The sequence below is a fragment of the Tiliqua scincoides genome, chromosome 5 (assembly GCF_035046505.1).
Source record: "Tiliqua scincoides isolate rTilSci1 chromosome 5, rTilSci1.hap2, whole genome shotgun sequence".
Taxonomy (NCBI): Eukaryota; Metazoa; Chordata; class Lepidosauria; order Squamata; family Scincidae; genus Tiliqua; species Tiliqua scincoides.
In genome coordinates this window covers 116,741,929-116,763,071 of record NC_089825.1, presented here as the reverse complement: position 1 = coordinate 116,763,071, position 21,143 = coordinate 116,741,929, and the positions used below count along the sequence as shown (strand labels likewise).

Sequence of the window (21,143 nt, the reverse complement as noted above, 5' to 3'; positions counted from 1 at the left end):
TAGAAGACCTCAAGAGGTAGTTCAATTTTCATTTTTAAGAAAAATGTTGCACAGAATTGCTGCTGAATGCCCAGTGACCTTGTGGGTTCAATGGTGACATTTTCCATGTCTGCCATGGAGACATACAACATACAAGTATTGCATTGCAGGTGCCAGTTGGATGGGTGCTCTTCCTTTAACAATGGTAGCAGTTATTTTATGGCAGACCATCATCAGCAAAAACAGTATTCCAGCCAACAACAAATACTTACTATATTTATGCCTCCCCTTTACTTTTAGCTTAGCTATAGTCCTGCCCCAGTGATGAATGAAAAAACTCCAGGACTCCCTTTCTATCAAATGGTTCCCAATGAAACCATTCAATATGCAGGGATTCTCTCCTTACTTCTGCATTTCCGTTGGACGTGGATTGGGATTGTTGTAATGGATAACGACAATGGAGAAAGATTTGTGCAAACGGTGGTTCCAGCGTTTTCCCAGAGTGGCATTTGTTTTGGCTTCATAGAAAGAGTCCCTGAAATCCCTTTTGATCCCGAAGTTTTGGATGTGTTTCAGCAGGGAGGGACAATAATTGATAAGGTCATGATGAGCAATGCTCATGTCGTGGTTGCCTATGGAGAATCTTACTCCATGATCATTTTCAGATGGTTGCCGTATATATCAGAACGAAACCTTGCAGCAAATACTGCAAAAGTGTGGATAGCAACTGGCCAGGTGGAGCTCACTTCAGCTGCTTTTCAAAGGAATTGGAATATGGATGCTTTCCAGGGTGTTCTGTCCTTTACAGCTGATTCCAGCGATCCACCGGGATTTCGACAGTTTGTTGAGAGCAGACGCCCTTTCTCCACGAAGGGAGATGGTTTTATCCGAGACTTCTGGCAACAGGCCTTTGGCTGCCTATTCCCAAATCCATCTCTGGGCAAGGTGGAGGGGGACAGTTGCACGGGTAAGGAGAAACTCGAGAGCCTTCCTGGGCCTTTCTTTGAAATGAGGATGACTGGCCACAGTTACAGTATCTACAATGCAGTCCATGCTGTGGCCCATGCTTTACATGCCATGTCCTCACTGAGACTCGGACACAGAACTCGGACGGGCAGAGGTAGATGGGCACTTCAGCGTCAAGAGTTATGGCAGGTAATAAATATTTGTTTAAGTCATTTCTGCCCAATGCTGCATATGCGCAACAGGGGCCAAATGGGTACACCTGTGGGCTGGGCAAAAATGGGTTAGATGTAATAAATGCTTAAAAGAACAGCCCTGGCATGTACGAGTCTGAACATCTTCATGCAACAGCAATACGTCTGTGGGTGTAACAACTAATCACAATCTGTGCAGTAAGTGACCAAATTCTTTCTGTGTTTCCATTGTGATGTTTCTTCATCTTCCACTAGCCAGAAATGGTAGAACTGGTCACCATTTAATCAGAATTGCCAGCTTTTCACTTTTTGGTTTTTAAGCATACAATATACACAGGATACCTGGTGAGAAAATCCACGTCATATCCTCTCCCCTGTTTTTGTTTGACAAGCTTTTTCTTTGCTTGATGCTCTTCTGACATACCCCTGTGCCACAAACACATTCAAATAGCTGTGTCCTCAATAACACGCAGATGAAAAGCTTGTCATTTATTTAGAGATATAGGCAAAAGTCAGTCAGGGAGGCAGGGGATGCACAGCCTCACCAGACTCCACAAGTTTTTGTTTTTGTTTTTTTTAAAGCCCAAGGACCCAACAAGCAAAAAGAAAAAGTTCCTGGCCTTTCCATTCTGCTTCTTTTTTTTATGCAGCAGAACCAGTGAGTTAAGCAGGATACACATTACAACACACAGTGAATTAACCAGCAGCCAATTTGCTGCAATCACGGCTGACTTCCGATGAAAAAAATCAGACAGGATGCCTGTGTTAGCAACCTATGGGGAGGCAGCAAGCAAAGTTGCCTCCAACAGCTTAGGCTGCAATCATGAATGGCTTCCAATAAAAAAAAAAAAAGCAGGACACCTGTATCAGTGAGCTCTGCGATGGCAGCAGGAAGAGTTGCCACCATACTGTTAAAAATAAAAGCCATGAAAAAGCTGGGAGCCTGCACAATGTAACAACTTTCTAAAGCACCAGGAGAGGCAGCTTTTTGGTTGCCTCACAAGGCATGTTGCTGAACTCTCCCTAGCTTCAAGTGAGGGAATAAGAGGTGAGTTTTGTTTTTTTTAAATTTATTTTAATACGTGTTTATAAGCCAAAAAATTTATAACTTAGAATTGACCCCAAGGACAATTGGGGTCTGGGACTGGGCTGAGAAGCAGGACACAGGAGAAAGAAATAATTTTACATACCTCTTTGGAAAATATTTAATGGCTCCTTTTTTTTTTCTTTTGACTTTTTGCTGCTGCCTCAAAACAATTCCTGATAAGTAAAAAAGTTTTGCACATCCCTAAGTGTCATCCCCCCGACCTATCAAGGATAGGTCATAGAAAATTCCATGATCTTGACTCAAAGCCTGCTCTCAATCCCACCATTCATCCCACCATTCATCCCACCATTCTTCCTCCTCTCTCTTGTTGCCCTCCCTATTAATGATAATCTCACCAGTGAATGTTCATGCAGTTTCAATTGGCTAGGCATAGTACAGGAATTACAAGGCCTCGGACAGGAATTTTATCAGGGGGTACAAAATTTCTTTTGGGCCCCTTTGCAAAGAGGGAGAGGTGAAACAGAGCAGGGGAGGATGGTGATGGGAAGCAGAAGAGGGGCAAAACAGGGTGGGAAGAGGGTAGAGACAGCTGGAAAACTCTTTGGAGCCCTGGTCTATCAACCCATGCGGCATCAGTAGTGTCCCCAGCATCCCTAATTGTGGTAGTGTCCCCAGCATCCTGTGTGGGCAACAAACCTGAGTAGATAGGAAATTGTAAGATCCCAGGAAATTTCTGGGCCCCCTCCTTTGGTTCCTGGGCCCCCCTTTTGACCCTGGGCCTGGGAACAAATTACCCCCTTTACCCCCCCTTTCCTAGGCCCTGCATAGCAGAGACTTGAACATCTCAATCTAAATGGTAAAGCAAACTGTTCTGCAGCTGTGGAATACTGTTTCCTTGCTTTTTTCCCTCTTTTTCTCCAGCTCCATCATTTTCTGAGAGGCACCTCATTTAACAATAGTGCTGGGCACAAGTTTTCCATTGACCAAAACAGGGAGCTAGTGATTGGGTTTGAGGTTGTCAATTGGGTTTTTTCCTCCAACCAGTCCTTTCGCAGAGTGAAAGTTGGGAGGATGGCTCCCCAGGTTCCTCCAGACCAGGCATTCACCATCAACGAGGAGGCCATCACATGGCACAGTTGGTTTAACCAGGTAGGATCCAGTTGTTCTTTCTTTAGAAAGACTTCCAGGTATTAACAAACAAATTGGCTCCATTGGCTTCTAGCCTGCGCTGATGCAACTTAAAATGAATTTCAGTGCATATTTATAATTGTTTATTTGTGATTCACAATTAGCAACACGTGGTGACATGCTGATGATATGGCTATCCCACAGCATTGTTTGCTGAGGCAAACGCTGAAAATAGGGTGAGATCCTCTTCATAAAAGATCTGCCCTAGTGGTAGTCCAGTGTTATTTATTAGGGGGGATGGCCTCCCTGGGAACAGCTTTGTGAATGCAAATGCTTTATTACTGGGTGGTTTGGAATTGTGCTTAGTTGCTAGAGGGTGCAGGGTGCAGACCGCACTAAGTTAAATGTTATATTTTGACTAATAATAATAATAATAATAATAACTTTATTTCTACCCCGCCTTTCTCCCCGAAGGGACTCAAGGCGGCTTACAACATATTAAAAACAATTTAAAAACAAATAAAGCATATTAACACATACTAAAAACAGCAGTCAGAGTAAAAATAGGTAAAAAGAGCATAGAGCAGCAGCAAGTCATAAAAGAATCAGGTCTGTAAAAAAAAATATTAAAAGATGTTAAAAAAAATGTTAAAAGGCCAAGAACTCAGAAGGCCTGTTTAAACAGAAGGGTCTTCAGGCCTTGCCGAAAGGTCTCAAGAGAGGGAGCCATTCTTAAGTCAAGGGGAAGGGAGTTCCATAGCGTTGGTGCCACTACTGAGAAGTACCTATTTCTTGCAGCCGCCCCACGTACCTCCCTAGGCGGCGGCACTTGTAAAAAGGCCTTCTCTGATGACCTGAGAGGGCGAGCCGGATTGTACGGGAGCAGGCGATCTCTAAGATACCCTGGTCCAGAGCAGTATAGGGCTTTAAAGGTCAATACCAGCATCTTGAATTGGGCCCGGAAACGAATGGGCAGCCAGTGCAGCCGCTGGAGAAGTGGACTGACAGGGTCGAACCGCCTACCTCCAGTAACCACACGGGCCGCCGCATTCTGCACTAGTTGCAGTTTCCGAACCGTCTTCAAGGGCAGCCCCACATAGAGTGCGTTACAGTAATCTAATCTCGATGTCACTGAGGCATGGATCACCATGGCCAGGTCTGCACGATCCAAGTACGGCCGCAGCTGGCGCACCAGCCGAAGCTGAGCGAAGGCCCCCCTAGCCACAGCCGCCACCTGGGAATCCAGGAGCAGCTGCGAGTCCAGGTGGACCCCCAAGCTGCGGACCTGCTCCTTCAGAGGGAGTGCAACCCCATTCAGCGCAAGCCAAAATGTTTAAAATCTTGGTTTTTACAAATAATACCAACATGTTATACCTCATTTGATGCGTAATTTCATGCGGAATGCAATGAAACAAACTACATTGAAATAACTCTGTTCTATCAAAAGTTATAGCCAAAAAACCAGAGGGGAAGGGAAATGGTGCATCACCACTCTGACTACCTGGGGCACTGCCCCACCAACTGCATGGGTGGAGGTCCATCAGGTAGTGGCGCGCTTCTTTCCTGCACAGGGTGATGTAAACCTTAGTGACGCCACTGGGCTGAGACACTGCATAATGGAAGGATTTATGACATGGGCTTCTCCCACACAGCTATGGTAATATTTGAAATTGTGGAACAATTGTGGAATTGTGGGGCATCATGCAGTTTTTTCTACCTGGTTGGCATTCTCCTATTTTAGTCATGTGGCAATTGAATGCGAAGGAATCATTCGTTTGGCCTCATCTATCCAAGCATTTCCCATATTACCATTGATGCATCAGTTGAAACCACAGAATAGCAGCTCCTATTCCGCAGGGAGGTGCGGTGTGTGGGCAGCAAGTGAGGCAGAACTCCACCAGAGTCTTTCAAAAATCTCTACTGCAGCTGACGCCTTGTGAGATGCACAAGCTCTCACAACACACTCTGGAACAGCAGTTGTAGTCTGTGGGTTGTGTGCCCACAGCTGTAGTGGTGGCACTTTTGGAAGGATTCAGCTTCTGCCTCACCTGCTGGCCATACACCGCACATCCCTGCTATTCCGTAACATGTGGTATAAAATCATAATGGTTCCAAATTCATCATTCTCAAGATCTCCGTTTCCACTTGTGGATTAGGCCCGGCCTCTTTCTGTCTGTACCGAGAGTTGCCTTCCTGGTTTCAGCAAGAAAGTGAAGGAGGGGGAGCCATTCTGCTGCTATGACTGCATCCCATGTCCAGAAGGGAAGATTTCAGACCAGAAGGGTGAGAAATAAGAAGCAGACTGCAAAGATTGGATGTGTGTTGTTTATTATTTAATTCTTGTTTATTCAGTACCTTAATCAGGACTGAATTTAGAACCTTAATCTGTATCTTCAAGGCAGTTCACAATAGCTTGCAATAGTTTGCAAACACTCACATACAACCCAGCATCTTTTAATCTTCTCTGACTCATGGAAGAAACTAGACAGTGCTACTGTTAGGTTCTGTTGTCTCCACGGAATTGGCAGTTGAAGCAGAGCAGAGTTCCAACTAGCAGGGAACTCACAAGTATGCTTCCAAGAAGCTACTCTTTCTCTGGCTTGTAGCTGAAGCCAGCATGGACTTCTTTTGCTGAGTTCTTTGCTCAGAGGTAGGGAATGCAAGCTACCAACCTACTAGGGCCTTCAGTCCTCTGACTAATGACCAAGGCCAAAGGATAGGCACGTCCTCAGTGTGCAGTCCCCAGGCAACTTCAGCCATGCTGAAACTTCATTGTGCTGAAACTTTGAAATATACTAACAGGGCAATCCTAACCTGCGCTGGAACAGGCAGGCCAATGGGCCTGCACATTATCCAGCGCAAGTCTTGGGCTGGCTGAGTCTCGGCCCAAGGCAAGGGGAAACCAAGTAGACCTAATGGGTCTACTTGGATCCTGATCTAAGCAGAACAGAGCAGCCTGAAGCTGCTCTGTGCTGCCTAGTGACGCCTGCTTACCTGTCTCAGACCCCCTCTCAAGAAAAGAACCTGTAGCAACCATCAATACAGTGTAACACAGAAGGGGGGGATAAGGAAAGGAGAAGACAGGGAAAGCATGAACTTAGGGGAAAGCTTAAAAAAATTAAAACTAACTGCTCTGCTGAATTAACAGCTCTGCTAAATGTCAAGGTAGTCATAAGAACATAAGAACAGCGCCACTGGATCAGGCCATAGGCCTATCTAGTCCAGCTTCCTGTATCTCACAGCGGCCCACCAAATGCCCCAGGGAGCACACCAGATAACAAGAGACCTCATCCTGGTGCCCTCCCTTGCATCTGGCATTCTGACATAACCCATTTCTAGTCCTATTAGTTGGTAATGTTTCTTGGCAAACTAACAAAGTGTCTAGCTAGCTAACCACAGACACCTGCAAGAGATGAACTTTAGAAGACAGCACACATTTTAACTTTAGAAGACAGCACACATTTTAATCAGAAAAGCAACCATCCTTGAACAAGTCAAATTGAGACAAGGCTACTCCCTCTTTGAAAGTAAGGAGGGGGCAAGAAGATGAAAGGGAGAAGTGGAAAGTACCAGGGAAACTTCTGCCTTTGAAGGCTCTTTGTTTGAATTGCAACTGAAATAGAAAAAGGCACATATAGACAAAGCTAGGACAAGATAGTCTTGTCCCAAATTGTAATTCACATATGGGGACATAGTAGCCATTAGAAGCAGGCCATAAGGAACTATAAGGAACCAAAGTTGCTTGATTTTAGAAAAATCTTAATAAAAGACAGGAAGCCTCAGTCTTGCAGAGAAGCTCACAGGTGTTCAGATGTTTGGATTAACACAAGGGAAAGGTATGCAGAGATATGATAATGGTACCAGGCCATCCTAATGAGGGATTAGTCAGCTCTGCCAGGAAAATATCTTATGAAGTCAGCCTTCACATCTGTCTTTGTGTTATACCGTTCTCTTTTAATGATGTTACCTGTCAAACAATCTGTATAATTGGAATGATGGATATGAATAAGGTTCAACACTGGGTCAACACTAGATAAATGGAATCGTAGCACCCCCTACCGGTTTATGAAAACTTTGTAATTCAATATGTTTGAATGCCTAATTTTACCTTTTATGGAAACCTGTAACCTGAAACATACCTATCAGATGTCTCTAAGGTTATCTTCAGCCTATTAAGTGTTTGCCCCATCTATGATGTGGATTTTCAGCAAATAAGAAGTCTAGATTTCAGACAAAGAGCCGAAAATCGTATAAAAAGTGTCCCACGCCTCTGAAAAGGGCCTTCTGGATTTGAGCTGAGTCTCCCAGAGGCCACAGTCATGCCTTGCTGAAACAATAAACAGCCTTCATAGCCTTCCACCTTTCAGTGTCTTGCTTATTTGGTCTCAGTGGCACTGGACAGACCCACCCCTGTCTACCAACTGGGGCTGCCCTTCGGGGCAGGGTACAACACTAGGAACAAGGCTAGGATCCAGCATAACTGCTGGGTCCTGGCCCCGCCTCCCACTTGCCACCTACCCACCCACAGGCCCGCCCACCTGGGTCCTGAAATGCCCCCTCCCCACCTTCCCCACACATCCCCAGACCACCGCACCGGCTCAGAATCATAGTTTTGTTTTTGTAGATAGCATGCATAGGGGTGTGTAGACCATGGTAATATAGACAGTATTGAGGGCATTAATAATTTGTCACTGCTGTAGTTATGAAAATGTTAGGCCCTGGTATACAGATGTATTTAAATAAGTTCTGTTGTACTGCAAAGACTATTCAGTGAGAAATGAAAGGTCATCTTTAACTTTGTCTTCGGGCAGCCCAATTCTGAGCTGCCCGGAGCTGCAGGACCCGGCAGCTCCACAAAGGGCTCCCACTGGATCCAGAGCCTCCCACGCTACTGCGGGAGGCTCCTCGGGAGAAGAGGACATTCATCCCCTTCCCCCGAGTAAGGGAAGAAGTCCCGCAATGGGACTACTCACTTTAGCGGTGACTGTTTGGTCCCTGCTAAAGTGAAGGTGCTCATGTAGGGCGAGCAGCCCTGCCCGAGCGCCCTGGATCCTGCAGAGCTCGGCTCCATGAACCCGCCTCTCTCCAGCCTCCGGGAATGCCCCCCATGCCCTCAACCATGTCTCCCCCCTCTCCAGAATGCCTCCCCCACAGCCCTGACCATGCCCCCATTTCCCATTCTGCAGTCCAGCAGTCACAGAGACCACCAAGTCGTGGAACACGAGCACCCGCCGCGCGCTGGCTCAGTGGTAAGTCCCGCAAATGTGCCTTATGGCACGTTTGTGACTGTGGTCTGCGCCACGGAGGTGCAGCGCAGACCACAGGATTGGGCTTTCAGGTGCTACATATTGTGGGCAGCCCAATCCTAATTTATGCTGGAACAGGAAGGCCAGCAAGCATGCACAGTATACAGTGCAAGTTTTGGGCTATTGAGGCTTGGCCTGAGGCAAGGGAAAGCTTTTCCCCTTACCCTGTGTCGCGCCACAGCAGCCCCAATGGGGTTACTTGGATCTGCACCACATAAATTGGTGGTGCAAATCCAAGCAACTCAGAGCTGTCCCAGGCTACCCAGGAACAGGGTTAGGATCTGGTATGTGAGCTGAATCCTGGCCCTGCTTCCCACTCCTCACCCACTCACCCACCCACAGAACCACATGCCACCCACCCTCCCCCACCCTGAAAAGCCTCCCTGCCACCTCATGCCCCCCACCCAACCTCACCTACAGAACCTCAGCCGAGCTTGGCCGGAACGAACGTATTGGGCCCAGGGCTCACATCAGCATGAGGCCCGCACACATCCGAGAGTGGTGGGAAAGTGCTTTATGGCACTTTTGCGACACTCTTCAGCTTGCACCAGCCAAAAGTGCACTTTGGATTGTGCCTTGATTGAATCAATCCTCTGTTTTGAATGAATATTCTAAGATTGGATGCATAGCTGTGGAATGTTGGACTGATTCATGGTATTGTTTTGAAACTGAGATCACATACCTTTTTCAGACATGAACGACTGCTTTCAATGCACAGACGAAAACTATCCAAACAAAAACCAAGACTCTTGTATTCCAAAGGTGGTCAGCTTCTTGTCTTACAAAGAACCTCTGGGGATCTGTTTAGCCAGTTTCTCTCTTTCCTTTTCCCTGATCACAGCTGCAGTGCTAGGAACGTTTATGGAGCACCACAACACTCCCATAGTCAAAGCCAACAACCAGAACCTCACCTATGCCCTCCTCATCTCCCTCCTGCTCTGCTTCCTCTCTGCACTGCTGTTCATTGGCCAACCTCAGAAGTATACATGTTTTCTTCGACAAGCTGCTTTTGGCATCATCTTCTCAGTGGCTATTTCTTGTGTTTTGGCAAAAACCATCACTGTGGTTCTGGCTTTCTTGGCCACCAATCCAGGATCCAGGATGAGGAAATGGGTGGGGCCAAGACTGGCCAACTCCATTGTTCTTTCTTGCTCCCTTATACAGGCAGGAATTTGCATTATGTGGCTGGCCACCTTTCCCCCATTCCCAGATGTTGACATATACTCAGTGGTGGAAGAAATTATACTGGAATGCAATGAGGGTTCTGTGGCTATGTTTTACTGCATTCTGGGCTATATGGGCTTTCTGTCCATTATCAGTTTCACTGTGGCGTTCTTTGCCAGGAAACTACCAGACAGCTTCAATGAAGCCAAGTTCATCACCTTCAGCATGTTGCTCTTTTGTAGTGTTTGGTTAACCTTTGTGCCAACCTACTTAAGCACTAAGGGGAAATACATGGTAGCTGTGGAGATCTTCTCAATCTTAGCCTCTAGTGCTGGGTTGCTTGGTTCTATATTTTTCCCCAAATGTTACATTATTGTGTTTAGGCCAGAGCTGAACAAGAGGGAACAGCTTATAAGAAGAAAAGGTTGAAAAATCTGTTATTTTTCATATAGCCTTCCATCTATTTTGTTGTTGAGGCCTGAGCTAAACAACAAGGAACTGCTTGAAAGGAAAAAAAAAAAACTGAAAAAGTGTGTATGTGTCCATTTCTATAGAGTTCATAAATATAGACAGATGTCTACCCACACTTTTCTGAGATATTCTTTGTAAGGTGCTCCTTTTCCTAAACCAATGTCTCATATCAGTAGAATGCTGCCCTAGGACACTGAAATCACAGAAACTGTCTAAGGATGCTGTGGCTTGATGTGTTTGGCATGAAAAAGGCAAACCACTTTTTAACTTAGGAGTACCTTGTGGCCCTTTTGTGATGGTGGTTGCTGGGGCAGCATGCTGGCCGCCAGTGCTGCTCTGGCTTAGGATTGGGGCCTAATTGTTCTTTTCCTTTGAAGAACAAATAAAAAAGATCTGTTCGAGCAATGGTCTCCTGTGCTTGATGGAACACCAAGGTAAAGTTTGAAACACCAGGTAAAGTTTTCCAAACAATTACAGAAGTTGCATCTATCTAGGCCAGGGGTGCTCAATACATCGATCGCGATCGACCGGTCGATTGTGAGGCAAAATGAGTCAATCGCAGGCTTCTCTCCCATCCACACATCCCTCGGAGTGAGCCCCGTTGACTCTACTGGGGCTGACTCATGAGTAGACCTGGAGAGAGCCGCTGGCAGGCTTCTCTCCCATCCACACATCCCTGGGAGTGAGCCCCATCCTGGGAGTGAGCTCCCTGGGAGTGACGCATCCCTGGGAGTGAGCTCCTGTCCACGCATCCCTGGGTTTGAGCCCCGTTGACTCTACTGGGGCTGACTCGTGAGTAGTCCCGGAGAGGAGCCGCTGGCAGGCTTCTCTCCCATCCACGCATCCCTGGGAGTGAGCCCCGTCCTGGGAGTGACCCTCCCTGGGAGTGCTGCATCCCTGGGAGTGAGCTCCTGTCCACGCATCCCTGGGAGTGAGCCCCGTTGACTCTACTGGGGCTGACTTGTAAGTAGACCAGGAGAGGAGCCGCTGGCAGGCTTCTCTCCTGACCACGCATCCCTAGGAGTGAGCCCCGTTGACTCTACTGGGGCTGACTTACCTTTCCCCTGTTTTTGCACTGGTATGTATGGAGATCTGCCCCCCCCCCAATTTCCATCTGTTGGTTCTGTGTGCAAGGGGTTTTGCACTGGTCTTGCTGTGATGTCTATATAGAGATCTTCCCTCCCCCACACCTTTCCCCTGTTTTTGGACTGGTCTGTATAGAGATCTGCCCCCCCCCTACTTGTATTGGAATCGAGGAAGATCTGGTGAGGAGGTAGATGTGGTGTCAGCAGTGGCCCCTTTAAGGGTAAGGCCACAGCTGCAGCCACTTGAAGGCAATAGGGCCCTCAGGGATATAAGAGCACCTGAGGCAGGAAGGGCTCCACTTACTTATGTGAGTCAGCCTTTTCCTACATGAAGATCATTAAGTCCAAGTACCATCCCACCATGACTGATGAACATTTGGAAGTGTGCTTGAGGCTGGCTGTCAGCAGCTACTGTCCGGACTATGCATCCTTGGCTGATTCACTTCAGTGCAAGTCATCAAAGTAAACTCAAGTAATTACAAAAAATGTTTATAGTTAATTATGTTGTGTTGTGCAATATTGGCTCATGCGGTTATGCAAGGTACACCAACATACATTGTACACATAAATGTTATATGTTATGATGGCGCGAACATTGTAAAAAAACTCTGGTAGATCTCCGGGCCTTGCTGGGTTTCAAAGTAGCTCTTGAGCCAAAAAAGCGTGAGCACCCCTGATCTAGGCCATGCTCTCTGACAGGCCTGTCCCATTTCCTGATTCTCTGCAGAACTTCACATGCCCAGTCACTCTCCAATTAAGTGAAAGAAAGAAAAATTCTCTTCAGATGTGTCAAGCGTGTTTTGTTCAGCAAGTCTAAGGGGAATCTCTATCTTTGAATAATTGACTACCTTTACCTTGAATTATCCAAAGGTCCATAATTATTCCAACTGCTAACAAAACGTATTACAGAGATACATAATTCACATAGGCAACTAATTACTGGCTGCTAAAGATGTTATTAAAAAAATCCTCTCTAGGGGTCAGAAACAGGTCTGGGGAGTGGGATAAGATAAGGTTCTGTCTGTATGACCACTACCACTTTACATTTCATGCTCCATCCTCCGGAGCATGCATGAACAGCTAACAGTAGGGTAATTTGACTTTAGAAAATAGGTTTATACCTATGATGATCATCATAGCAGTGCTGCTTCTGGTATTTCTCCCACAAGCAGCATGCAAGCCTCATGTAATCACATGCAGGGTCCGTGATCCACATCCTCCCCTCCATGAGTACCATCAGTCAGGAGATGCCATTCTTGGTGGCATTGTTTCTCTAAGCTTCGATATGCACAATTTAATAGACTTCACAGAACAACCCTCTCCAACCTCATTCGAAGACCTGGGGTAAGTTATTTCAGATTACCAATCCTTTGTGTTTCCCATATCCATTTTTTTTTGCCTTGTTTGAAGAAATTCTGTAAGGAGTAAGAATGGAAACAAAATTAATCTTTGTTATTTTGCTTTGTTGCATGGTCTGTCCTTGAAACTATAGCTAAAGTGGTTTATTGAAGCAACGGTTTATGGAAAAAAAGAATATATCTACAATGGATAAACACTTTTCTTTGCCAGATTGAGTCGTGTTCTTTCTCCTGCTCATCTTATGCCTTGCTGTCTGAATCTGCCATTGCACTGCTCCCTTTCTCTTTCTTCTTGAAAAATTCATCTGGTTTTCATAGTGATTATATAATGTCAGTACAGGGAAAATTCATTATTTACAAAGTCACCTTTGCCATCTCTATGGGACAGTTATTAGCGTGCCTAAGAATTATAAGAATGGATCTCTTTTTCCATGCCCTGAAAGTTGGAGATTTGTAGGGATTTCTGTGCGGGTCATGCTTGATTTATCAACATTCCTATAGCTTCTGCCAAATTCCATAAAAGTATTTTTCATGAGCAGGGCCCTCAGAGAATTATATGAAGCTGGATATGCTGCATCAGATCATCAAGCTCAATGATATTGTTTGCTGGGTGGTGTTGGGCAAAACCTGGAAGAGGGCACTCATGACATCCTTAACTTCTGATGCTGGATACCAACCCCCGTTCCCAGGGAGATTGGCTTTAAGCCGCTCCACTCTCCTCAAACTTGTGCCACCTTAGGAGGTTGCGCAAGTTCAAGGGGAACCATAGGGGTCAGCATGCTTTACCTGGAGGTAAGAGGAAAAGTTTTCCCTTGCCTCTGGCTGAGCCGCTTTGGGCCCCTATCCTGCGCTGGATACAGTGCAAACCTCTTGGCTTGCTTGCTCCAGCGCAGAGTAGGATTGCACCCTTAGTTTCATATACAGTAGTTTTATTTTTCATCTGATCACTGTTGTAGAACTAAACTCATGACCACCACATTCAGGGGCTGTCAAAGTCCAAAGATGAATGTTGATATTCTTTGATTGTATTATCTTTGTGTTGGTCAACAAAATATATAGCCGAATATAGTTGTAATGAACAATATGCTAAAGACGAACATGGGCAACTGGCAGTATCATAATGCAAGCACATAATATTATGATATGACATGGTTGGGAAAACCCTATTGATGCAAAATGCAAATTTCATTCTAGCATATTGACAAATAATTTTCAGCATATCCTGGCCTTGGCATTTGCAGTCAAAGAGATCAATGAAAACCCTCAGCTCTTACCTAACATCTCCTTGGGAGTCCATGTCTATGACAGCTATTTCAACGCCAAGTCAACGTATTATGCTACACTTCTACTGATCTTCAAAGTAAAAAGATTTGTTCCTAATTTCAAATGTGACTTGCAGGATCAAGTGATAGGAGTAATTGGGGGACTGGATCCCCCAATCTCCCGTTATGTGGCAACTGTTGTGGATATCTACAAAATCTCACAGGTAGATACATTTTGTATCAGTGCTAGACCCTATGCATTGAGTGTGGAAGGTTCCAGGTTCAATGTCTGGAATATTCAGGCATAGCAAAGAAAATCCTTGACTATAACTCAGGAAGGCCAATAACTACCAGCATAATAACATTATTTATTACAATGCTTTCTGAGACATCTTATGAGGGGTACTGAATAAAGAATTGTAAGCCAAGTAGTCTTACAGTGCAGTGGTACTCTTAGCCATTAACATGCTTCATGGACTTAGGCAAGCCATGAACTGTCCCTAGGATTTTTGCCTTGTGAAGTGCTTTGAGTAGCTGAAGATGTTTTTAAATGCTATTATTATTATTAATAATATGATTAAAGAATATTTATATATCACATATACTTATATTTATATATCACTTTTCAACAACATGTTCATGAAGCAGTTTACAGACAAAATTAAAATTCTCATTGCCTCCCGTCTCTACTGGCTTTTGTCAGCTCATCTATGGCCCTGCACCAGTTATGAATGAGAAGACCCCAGGACTTCCCTTCTATCAGATCTCCCCCAAGGAAGCCCTCCAATATGCAGGGATCCTCTCTTTACTTCTGCATTTTGGCTGGACTTGGATTGGACTTGCTGTTATGGAGAATGACAACGGAGAAAGATTTGTGCAAATGGTGGTTCCAGAGTTTTCCCAGAGTGGAATCTGCTTTGCCTTCATAGAAAGAATCCCTGTGTTTTCTGAACTTATGGACGCATTGCAAAATGGGGGGGAGATCAATTATAGAATCATGAAGAGCACCGCCAGTGTGGTGGTAGCCTATGGAGAATCTTATTCCATGGCATATTTTAGATTCTTGCCTCATTTATCAGAAATCGAAAATGAGACAAATACAGCAAAAGGAAAAGTATGGATAGCAACAGCCCAGATGGAGGTCTCGTCCTTTGTCTTTCAGAGGAATTGGGACGTAGCATTGTTCCACGGCACCATATCTTTTAAAACTCATTTCAATGAAGTACCAGGATTTCATCTCTTTGTCAAGAATACAAAACCTTTCAGCATAACAAGAGATACTTTTATCTTGGATTTCTGGAAACAAGCCTTTGCCTGTGAATTCCCAAACACTGTTGTTGACAATGTAGATCGGAATATCTGCACGGGGGAAGAGAAGCTGGAGAGCCTTCCTAGATGCTTTTTTGAAATAAGCATGAGTGGGCACAGTTACTGCATCTACAATGCTGCCTATGTTATGGCCCATGCTTTACATGCCATGTTCACATCTCGAGTGAAACACAGAGATAAGTTGCGTGGAGATCGACTGGAACTCCAGAATGAAAAGCTGTGGCAGGTAATAATACTGTAGAACAGGGATCTGCAAACCCCACCCTGCAGGCCACAGCTTGCCCTCAGCACCATGTAAAAATATATGATGTGGGCCTGGGTCTGAAGAGTTTGGAGACCCCTGATGTAGAAGGTGACATTTGCCTCCATTGTGTCGCAAGAAAGCTGTCGAGTGGAGGTGTTCTTCTTGAGTCAGGAGCTGATATATCATGGTCAACAAGATTGACTTGGAGGATACATTGATTGTCCATTGTGACCAATTTATAAAACATTTCACAGATAAGATCTCTTGCTGCAGAAGCGGTTGTTCTATCCTTTCTAAAATCAGCAGTTAAGGGTCTCCCCTTTGTCCTGTCACATCAGCAGTTTCCAGACAGTGTACCATTTCCCATTGTAGAGGCTTCTCAGCTCTTGAGATTCTTGAATCTGATTTTATGGATCCTTTTGAATGTGCCTGGAAGCCTAAGTTCAGTAATGAAATTGTCTTGGCCACTCTTATCAATGATCCTCACTGGGAACTGGAGAGTTAATCCCTCTTGAGTGTGTGAACCTCTCAACCATTTTCCATGCTATCAACCTTAATATCCTTTGGTTAACTTAGCTGTGATGGCACTGCTGGGCATGTATTTGCAGTCATTCCTGCTTCCTTCCTGATGGGTAGATGCAAGAAGTCGATGCTGAGAGACTGCTGCTAAAAATTATGACATTTGGCCCTTGGTGCCCTACAGGGTCATATCAGAGATGGTTTTAACCATCTCAATGAAATCACTGGCAGATATTGTCTGGTGGTTTGCACTGAGGTGTGATCAATATACTAGTTAACAACACTGAATGTGTATACATTTGAAATTAGAAATTTAAAAAGAATGATTAAAAGTGAGACTTCTAAAAGAAGTGAAAATGAACTTTTCACAATAGTCTAGACCAGTGTTTCTCAAACTGTGGGTCGGGACCCACTAAGTGGGTCACAAGCCAATTTCAGGTGGGTCCTCATTCATTTCAATATTTTTTTTTACTATATAGACTTGATGCTGCCATAGTATGTGACTGCATGTTACAGACCTGTATTTTTAACAATCTACTATGTATACTCTTAACAATGATAATAAAAGGGGCTGACTCCTGGGTAAGTGTGGGTAGGATTGCAGCCTTGGATTGTTAAAAATTTACCTGCTTGTTGATGTCATTTCCAGTCATGACATCTCTTCTGGTGGGTCCTGACAGATTTTCACTCTAAAAAGTGGGTCCCAGTGCAAAATGTGTGAGAACCACTGGTCTAGACTGCACACTAAAAATTGAAAGTGTGCTCAGGTCAAGCAAAATAATGTAGTCATGCAAAGAAAATGTTTATACTGAAAAATCCCCCAGACAGGTGGTCTCACTTTAGCCTTTTTAATTCCTCCCCTTACCCCCATCTAGCTCCATCAGTTTCTGAGAGGTGTCTCATTTAACAACAGTGCTGGGTACCAGATCTCCTTCAATGAGGATGGGGAACTGGTGGCAGGATTTGATCTTATCAACTGGATTGTTTACTCAAACAACTCCGTTCAGAGAGTCAAAGTTGGGGAGGTGGATCCCTGGGCTCCTCTAGACCAAGTGCTCTCCATCAACGAGGCTGCTATCATATGGCACCGCTGGTTTAACCAGGTATAACGGAGTTGTCATCTGCTTGGGGCAGCAGATTTCTGTGCTCCTCACATGGTTTCTTCCCATGTTGGAGAAGCTGATTGTGCCCCTCTCACAGAGGGTTTACTGGCACATGGATGCATATACATGTGTTTTTGGTGCTGAATGCATCCCAATTGCATGACTTTTGCAATAATCACTGATCCTTTTGTTCTGCATTTATTAGACATGGCCTGTTTCTGTCTGTAGTGAGAGTTGCCCTCCTGGTTGGAGCAAGAAAGTGAAGGAGGGAGAGCCCTTTTGCTGCTATGACTGCATCCCATGCCCAGAAGGGAAGATTTCAAATCAGAAAGGTAAGAAATTTCCATTTGTCATCACTCCCTTCAATAAAACATGACACAAAGCTGTGGGAATGCAACTATAAGCTGCAGGGGTTCTTTGTTTCCACACTGTCCAATGAACACTCGAGACAACAGATATGGGAGAAAGGGCCATTTTATTTCACATTAACAAGAGAAGAGGAGGCTGAGACCTGCAGCATCTGAGGCAGTGAAAGCCCCTGTGGTGCAGGTTGGGACCTCTGGGCGGTACCAGAAACCTCTGCCCCAGGCAGGCATGCACCCAACTCCAAGTCGTGCCCCGCTGCTGGGCAGTGTGTCTCATCCATGTCTGTCCCTTAAGGGGAAGGCAGCCGGACCGCGGACTGCTCCACCTCGAGCCGCTGAGCCTCTGAGGTGTGCCCCGCGGTCCCGGTCAGGGCCCCATCTACGTCCTCATGCCGCCGAGCCCCTGAGGACTGAAATAGGATTCTGCCCTGCCTATGCCGCCTGAAGGTGCATACCCAGAGTCCCATTCACACCTCCTAACCCGCACCACCTTCCCTCTTAAAATGACCAATGGCAGCTTAAAATGGGGGGGTGCAACCCCCTGGCCCATGACAGTCTGGGGAAGGCGAAAAAACTGCCTGCCCATCAGCCAATCTTGGCAGGCAGCAAAAAATTCCTACCTGTCCCCAAACAGCGACCAGTTAGACTCAGACTGCCTCTAGGGCGGGTGGGCGGGTGGGTATTCCCATGGTGCCCACGTGTAAAGGAGGAAGAGGGGCTGGGTCCTGTGCCTTTTAAAAGGCCCGCTGTAGCTGCCAGACCCAGCCCCCTTCCACTCCCCCTTGGGGAGGGACTCTCATGTCCCAGGCCAGGCCAAACAAACTCCAATCACCCTTTTAATTAGGCGATCGGGATAACTCCAGCCTTCCACCCTAAACTTTAAACCTTAGGGGAAGCAGCTGCCTATTGTCTCTTCCCCCATTGAGTGTTTTGTCCCTGGCAAAAAGCTTCTGATAACCCTATCATCTGATTGCTAACCCCATAAGGAGTGAAGGAAGTTGGATTGTACTGCTCTTCCCAGACTGCTAAGTTTTTTTTTTTGTTTGTTTGTTTTGTTTTTAAGTAGGCTTTGCAAGCCCAGGCAGAGTTATCATCAGCTTGCAACTTTGGGCCAAACAGCTTCTGGAAACTTGTTCAGGGCCTCCTTCAAGCCACTTGGGCAGGAGGCACAATGGTCAGAAAGGGACAGGGAGGGGAAGCAGGGTGGAAACTAGGTTGAGGAAGAGGGAGGGTTCCACCCGGAAGGGGGGGTGTATCAGCGACAGAGCAGGACGTGTGGTCTGATGGTTGAGCTGCCATACTGCCTGATGAGCTAAGCACGAGAAATCGTGGCCTTGTTTCTGGATGGGAGACAGAATGCCAGGCTGTCAGAAGCTGCTGTACCCACTGAGGTGGAATGGAGTCGCTGATGAGTTGATAAACCACTGCAGAGAGAGCGAAAGAGTGTGTGAGAAAGTCAACTGGCAAAGAATTTGAGGTCTAAGTGTGATTTATGATTGCCTTCTGAAGCTTGATGGCACACAGCCAGAGGAGATAACCACACTGTGAACACAACTGGCGGTTGAGGGTTCTGTGAGTCTTTCCACAGAACATATTGTAAAAACCTCACTGAAAAATGGTGGTTTTAGATTAGCCTGCCTGTGTAAACCGACTTGAAGTCTGTCTTAAAAAACAAAGGCGGTATATAAATACCTATATATGTATGTATTTCAGATCCCTTTCCCCTGTGTCAATCCACCTTCCTTGGTCCACTCGGTCTTGCATCAGCAAAAGTTCTGGGACACATCTGAGTAAACCCATTCAAGCAGCAGAGATTTAGCAACAAATGTTCCTTTACTCGAATCTATGGGACTTCCTCTCCTTGCAGGACAACACACCTGCTCCAGAGGCATGGCTTTCACTGTTTTAGGGCACAATCCTAACCATCTTTCCAGCACTGACTTAAGGGCAATGCAACTCCAAGGTAAGGGAACAAACATTCACTTACCGTGAGGAGGCCTCTGTGACTGCCCCCCAACTGCAGGATGCAGCACATGCCCCATTGACAGAGCTATGTCAGAGCTGGAAAGTTGGTTAGGATTTGGGTCTTAGTCACAATAGTGCAACAACTCACAAACATAGCTTATTTTAGAGATTGAGATGCATTTTAATTTATTTTCCAGACATGAATGACTGCTTTAAATGCACTGATGAAAACTATCCGAACAAACAACAGGATGTATGTATTCCAAAGGAAAAAAACGTTTTGTCCTATGAAGAACCTATGGGGATTAGTTTAGCCAGCTTTGCCGTTTCCTTATTTTTCATCACAGCTCCGGTGCTAGGAATATTTATGAAGTATCACAACACCCCAATTGTCAAAGCCAACAACCGCAACCTCACCTACACCCTCCTCATCTCCCTCCTGCTCTGCTTCCTCTGTGCATTGCTTTTCATCGGCCATCCCAAGAAAGTGACGTGTCTCCTCCGACAAACTACTTTTGGCATTGTCTTCTCAGTGGCTATTTCTTGTGTACTGGCAAAAACCATCACTGTGGTTCTCGCTTTTATGGCCACCAAGCCGGGATCCAACCTAAGAACATGGGTGGGGAAAAAACTGGCCAACTCCATTGTGCTTTGTGGCTCTCTTCTCCAAGCAGGCATCTGTACTTTGTGGCTGGCCACCTCTCCCCCATTCCCAGATGTTGATATGCATTCAGTAATTGAAAAAATTGTATTGGAATGTAATGAGGGATCTGTCACTTTGTTCTACTGTGTCTTGGGCTACATGGGCTTCCTTGCTCTTATCAGTTTTACTGTGGCTTTTCTTGCTAGAAAGTTACCTGACAGCTTCAATGAAGCCAAATTTATCACTTTCAGCATGTTGGTCTTTTGCAGTGTTTGGTTATCCTTCGTGCCAACATACCTGAGCACTAAAGGGAAGTACATGGTGGCTGTGGAGATCTTCTCTATCTTGGTATCCAGTGCTGGATTGCTAAGTTGCATCTTTTTCCCAAAATGTTATATTATTGTTTTGAGACCGGATCTGAATAGTAGGCAACAGCTCATAAAAAGAAAGAACTGAAAGAGAAAAATGTGCCTATTACTATCTCAATAGAGCAGTGGTTCTCACATATTTAGCACCGGGACCCACTGGGACAGAAAAAGAATCTGACGGGACACACCGGAAGTGATGTCATGACCGAAAGTGACGTCATCAAGCAGGAAAATTTTGAACTGTCCTAGGCTGCAATCTTACCCACACTTAGCCAAGAGTAAGTTTCTTTTACTATCATTGTTAAAAGAATATACATAGTAGTTTATTAAAAGTACAGGTCCATGACATTTCCCCAAATGCAGTCACATATCATGGTAGCATCAAGTCTAATATATTAAAAATAAAATATTGAAATGAATGGGGACCCACCTGAAATTGTCTCACCTAGTGGGTCCCGATCCACAGTTTGAGAAACACTGCAATAGAGTTCAAAGTTGTGGAATGATGTTGTCAGAATTTCCTTGCCTAGATGAATGCCTTATACCAAGTATAGGCCCATTTATGATATTGGAGCACCAAAACTCTTCAAGGATGTAGTGTCTTGATGTTCAAAATCCTGCTCAAAATTCCATGCCAAGCAACATTTTT

The 21,143-nt window shown here is 45.3% G+C and overlaps 1 protein-coding gene across 1 annotated transcript; it reads left to right on the top strand.

Annotated features, from left to right (window-relative positions):
- Positions 1-3,255: 3,255 nt before the first annotated feature.
- Positions 3,256-20,582, top strand: LOC136653380 (vomeronasal type-2 receptor 26-like). Its single transcript, XM_066630285.1, has 5 exons — positions 3,256-3,333; positions 8,451-8,561; positions 16,926-17,153; positions 17,359-17,485; positions 19,681-20,582. The coding sequence occupies exons 1-5, from the start codon at positions 3,256-3,258 to the stop codon at positions 20,580-20,582; spliced, it is 1,446 nt and encodes a 481-aa protein (XP_066486382.1).
- Positions 20,583-21,143: the final 561 nt, after the last annotated feature.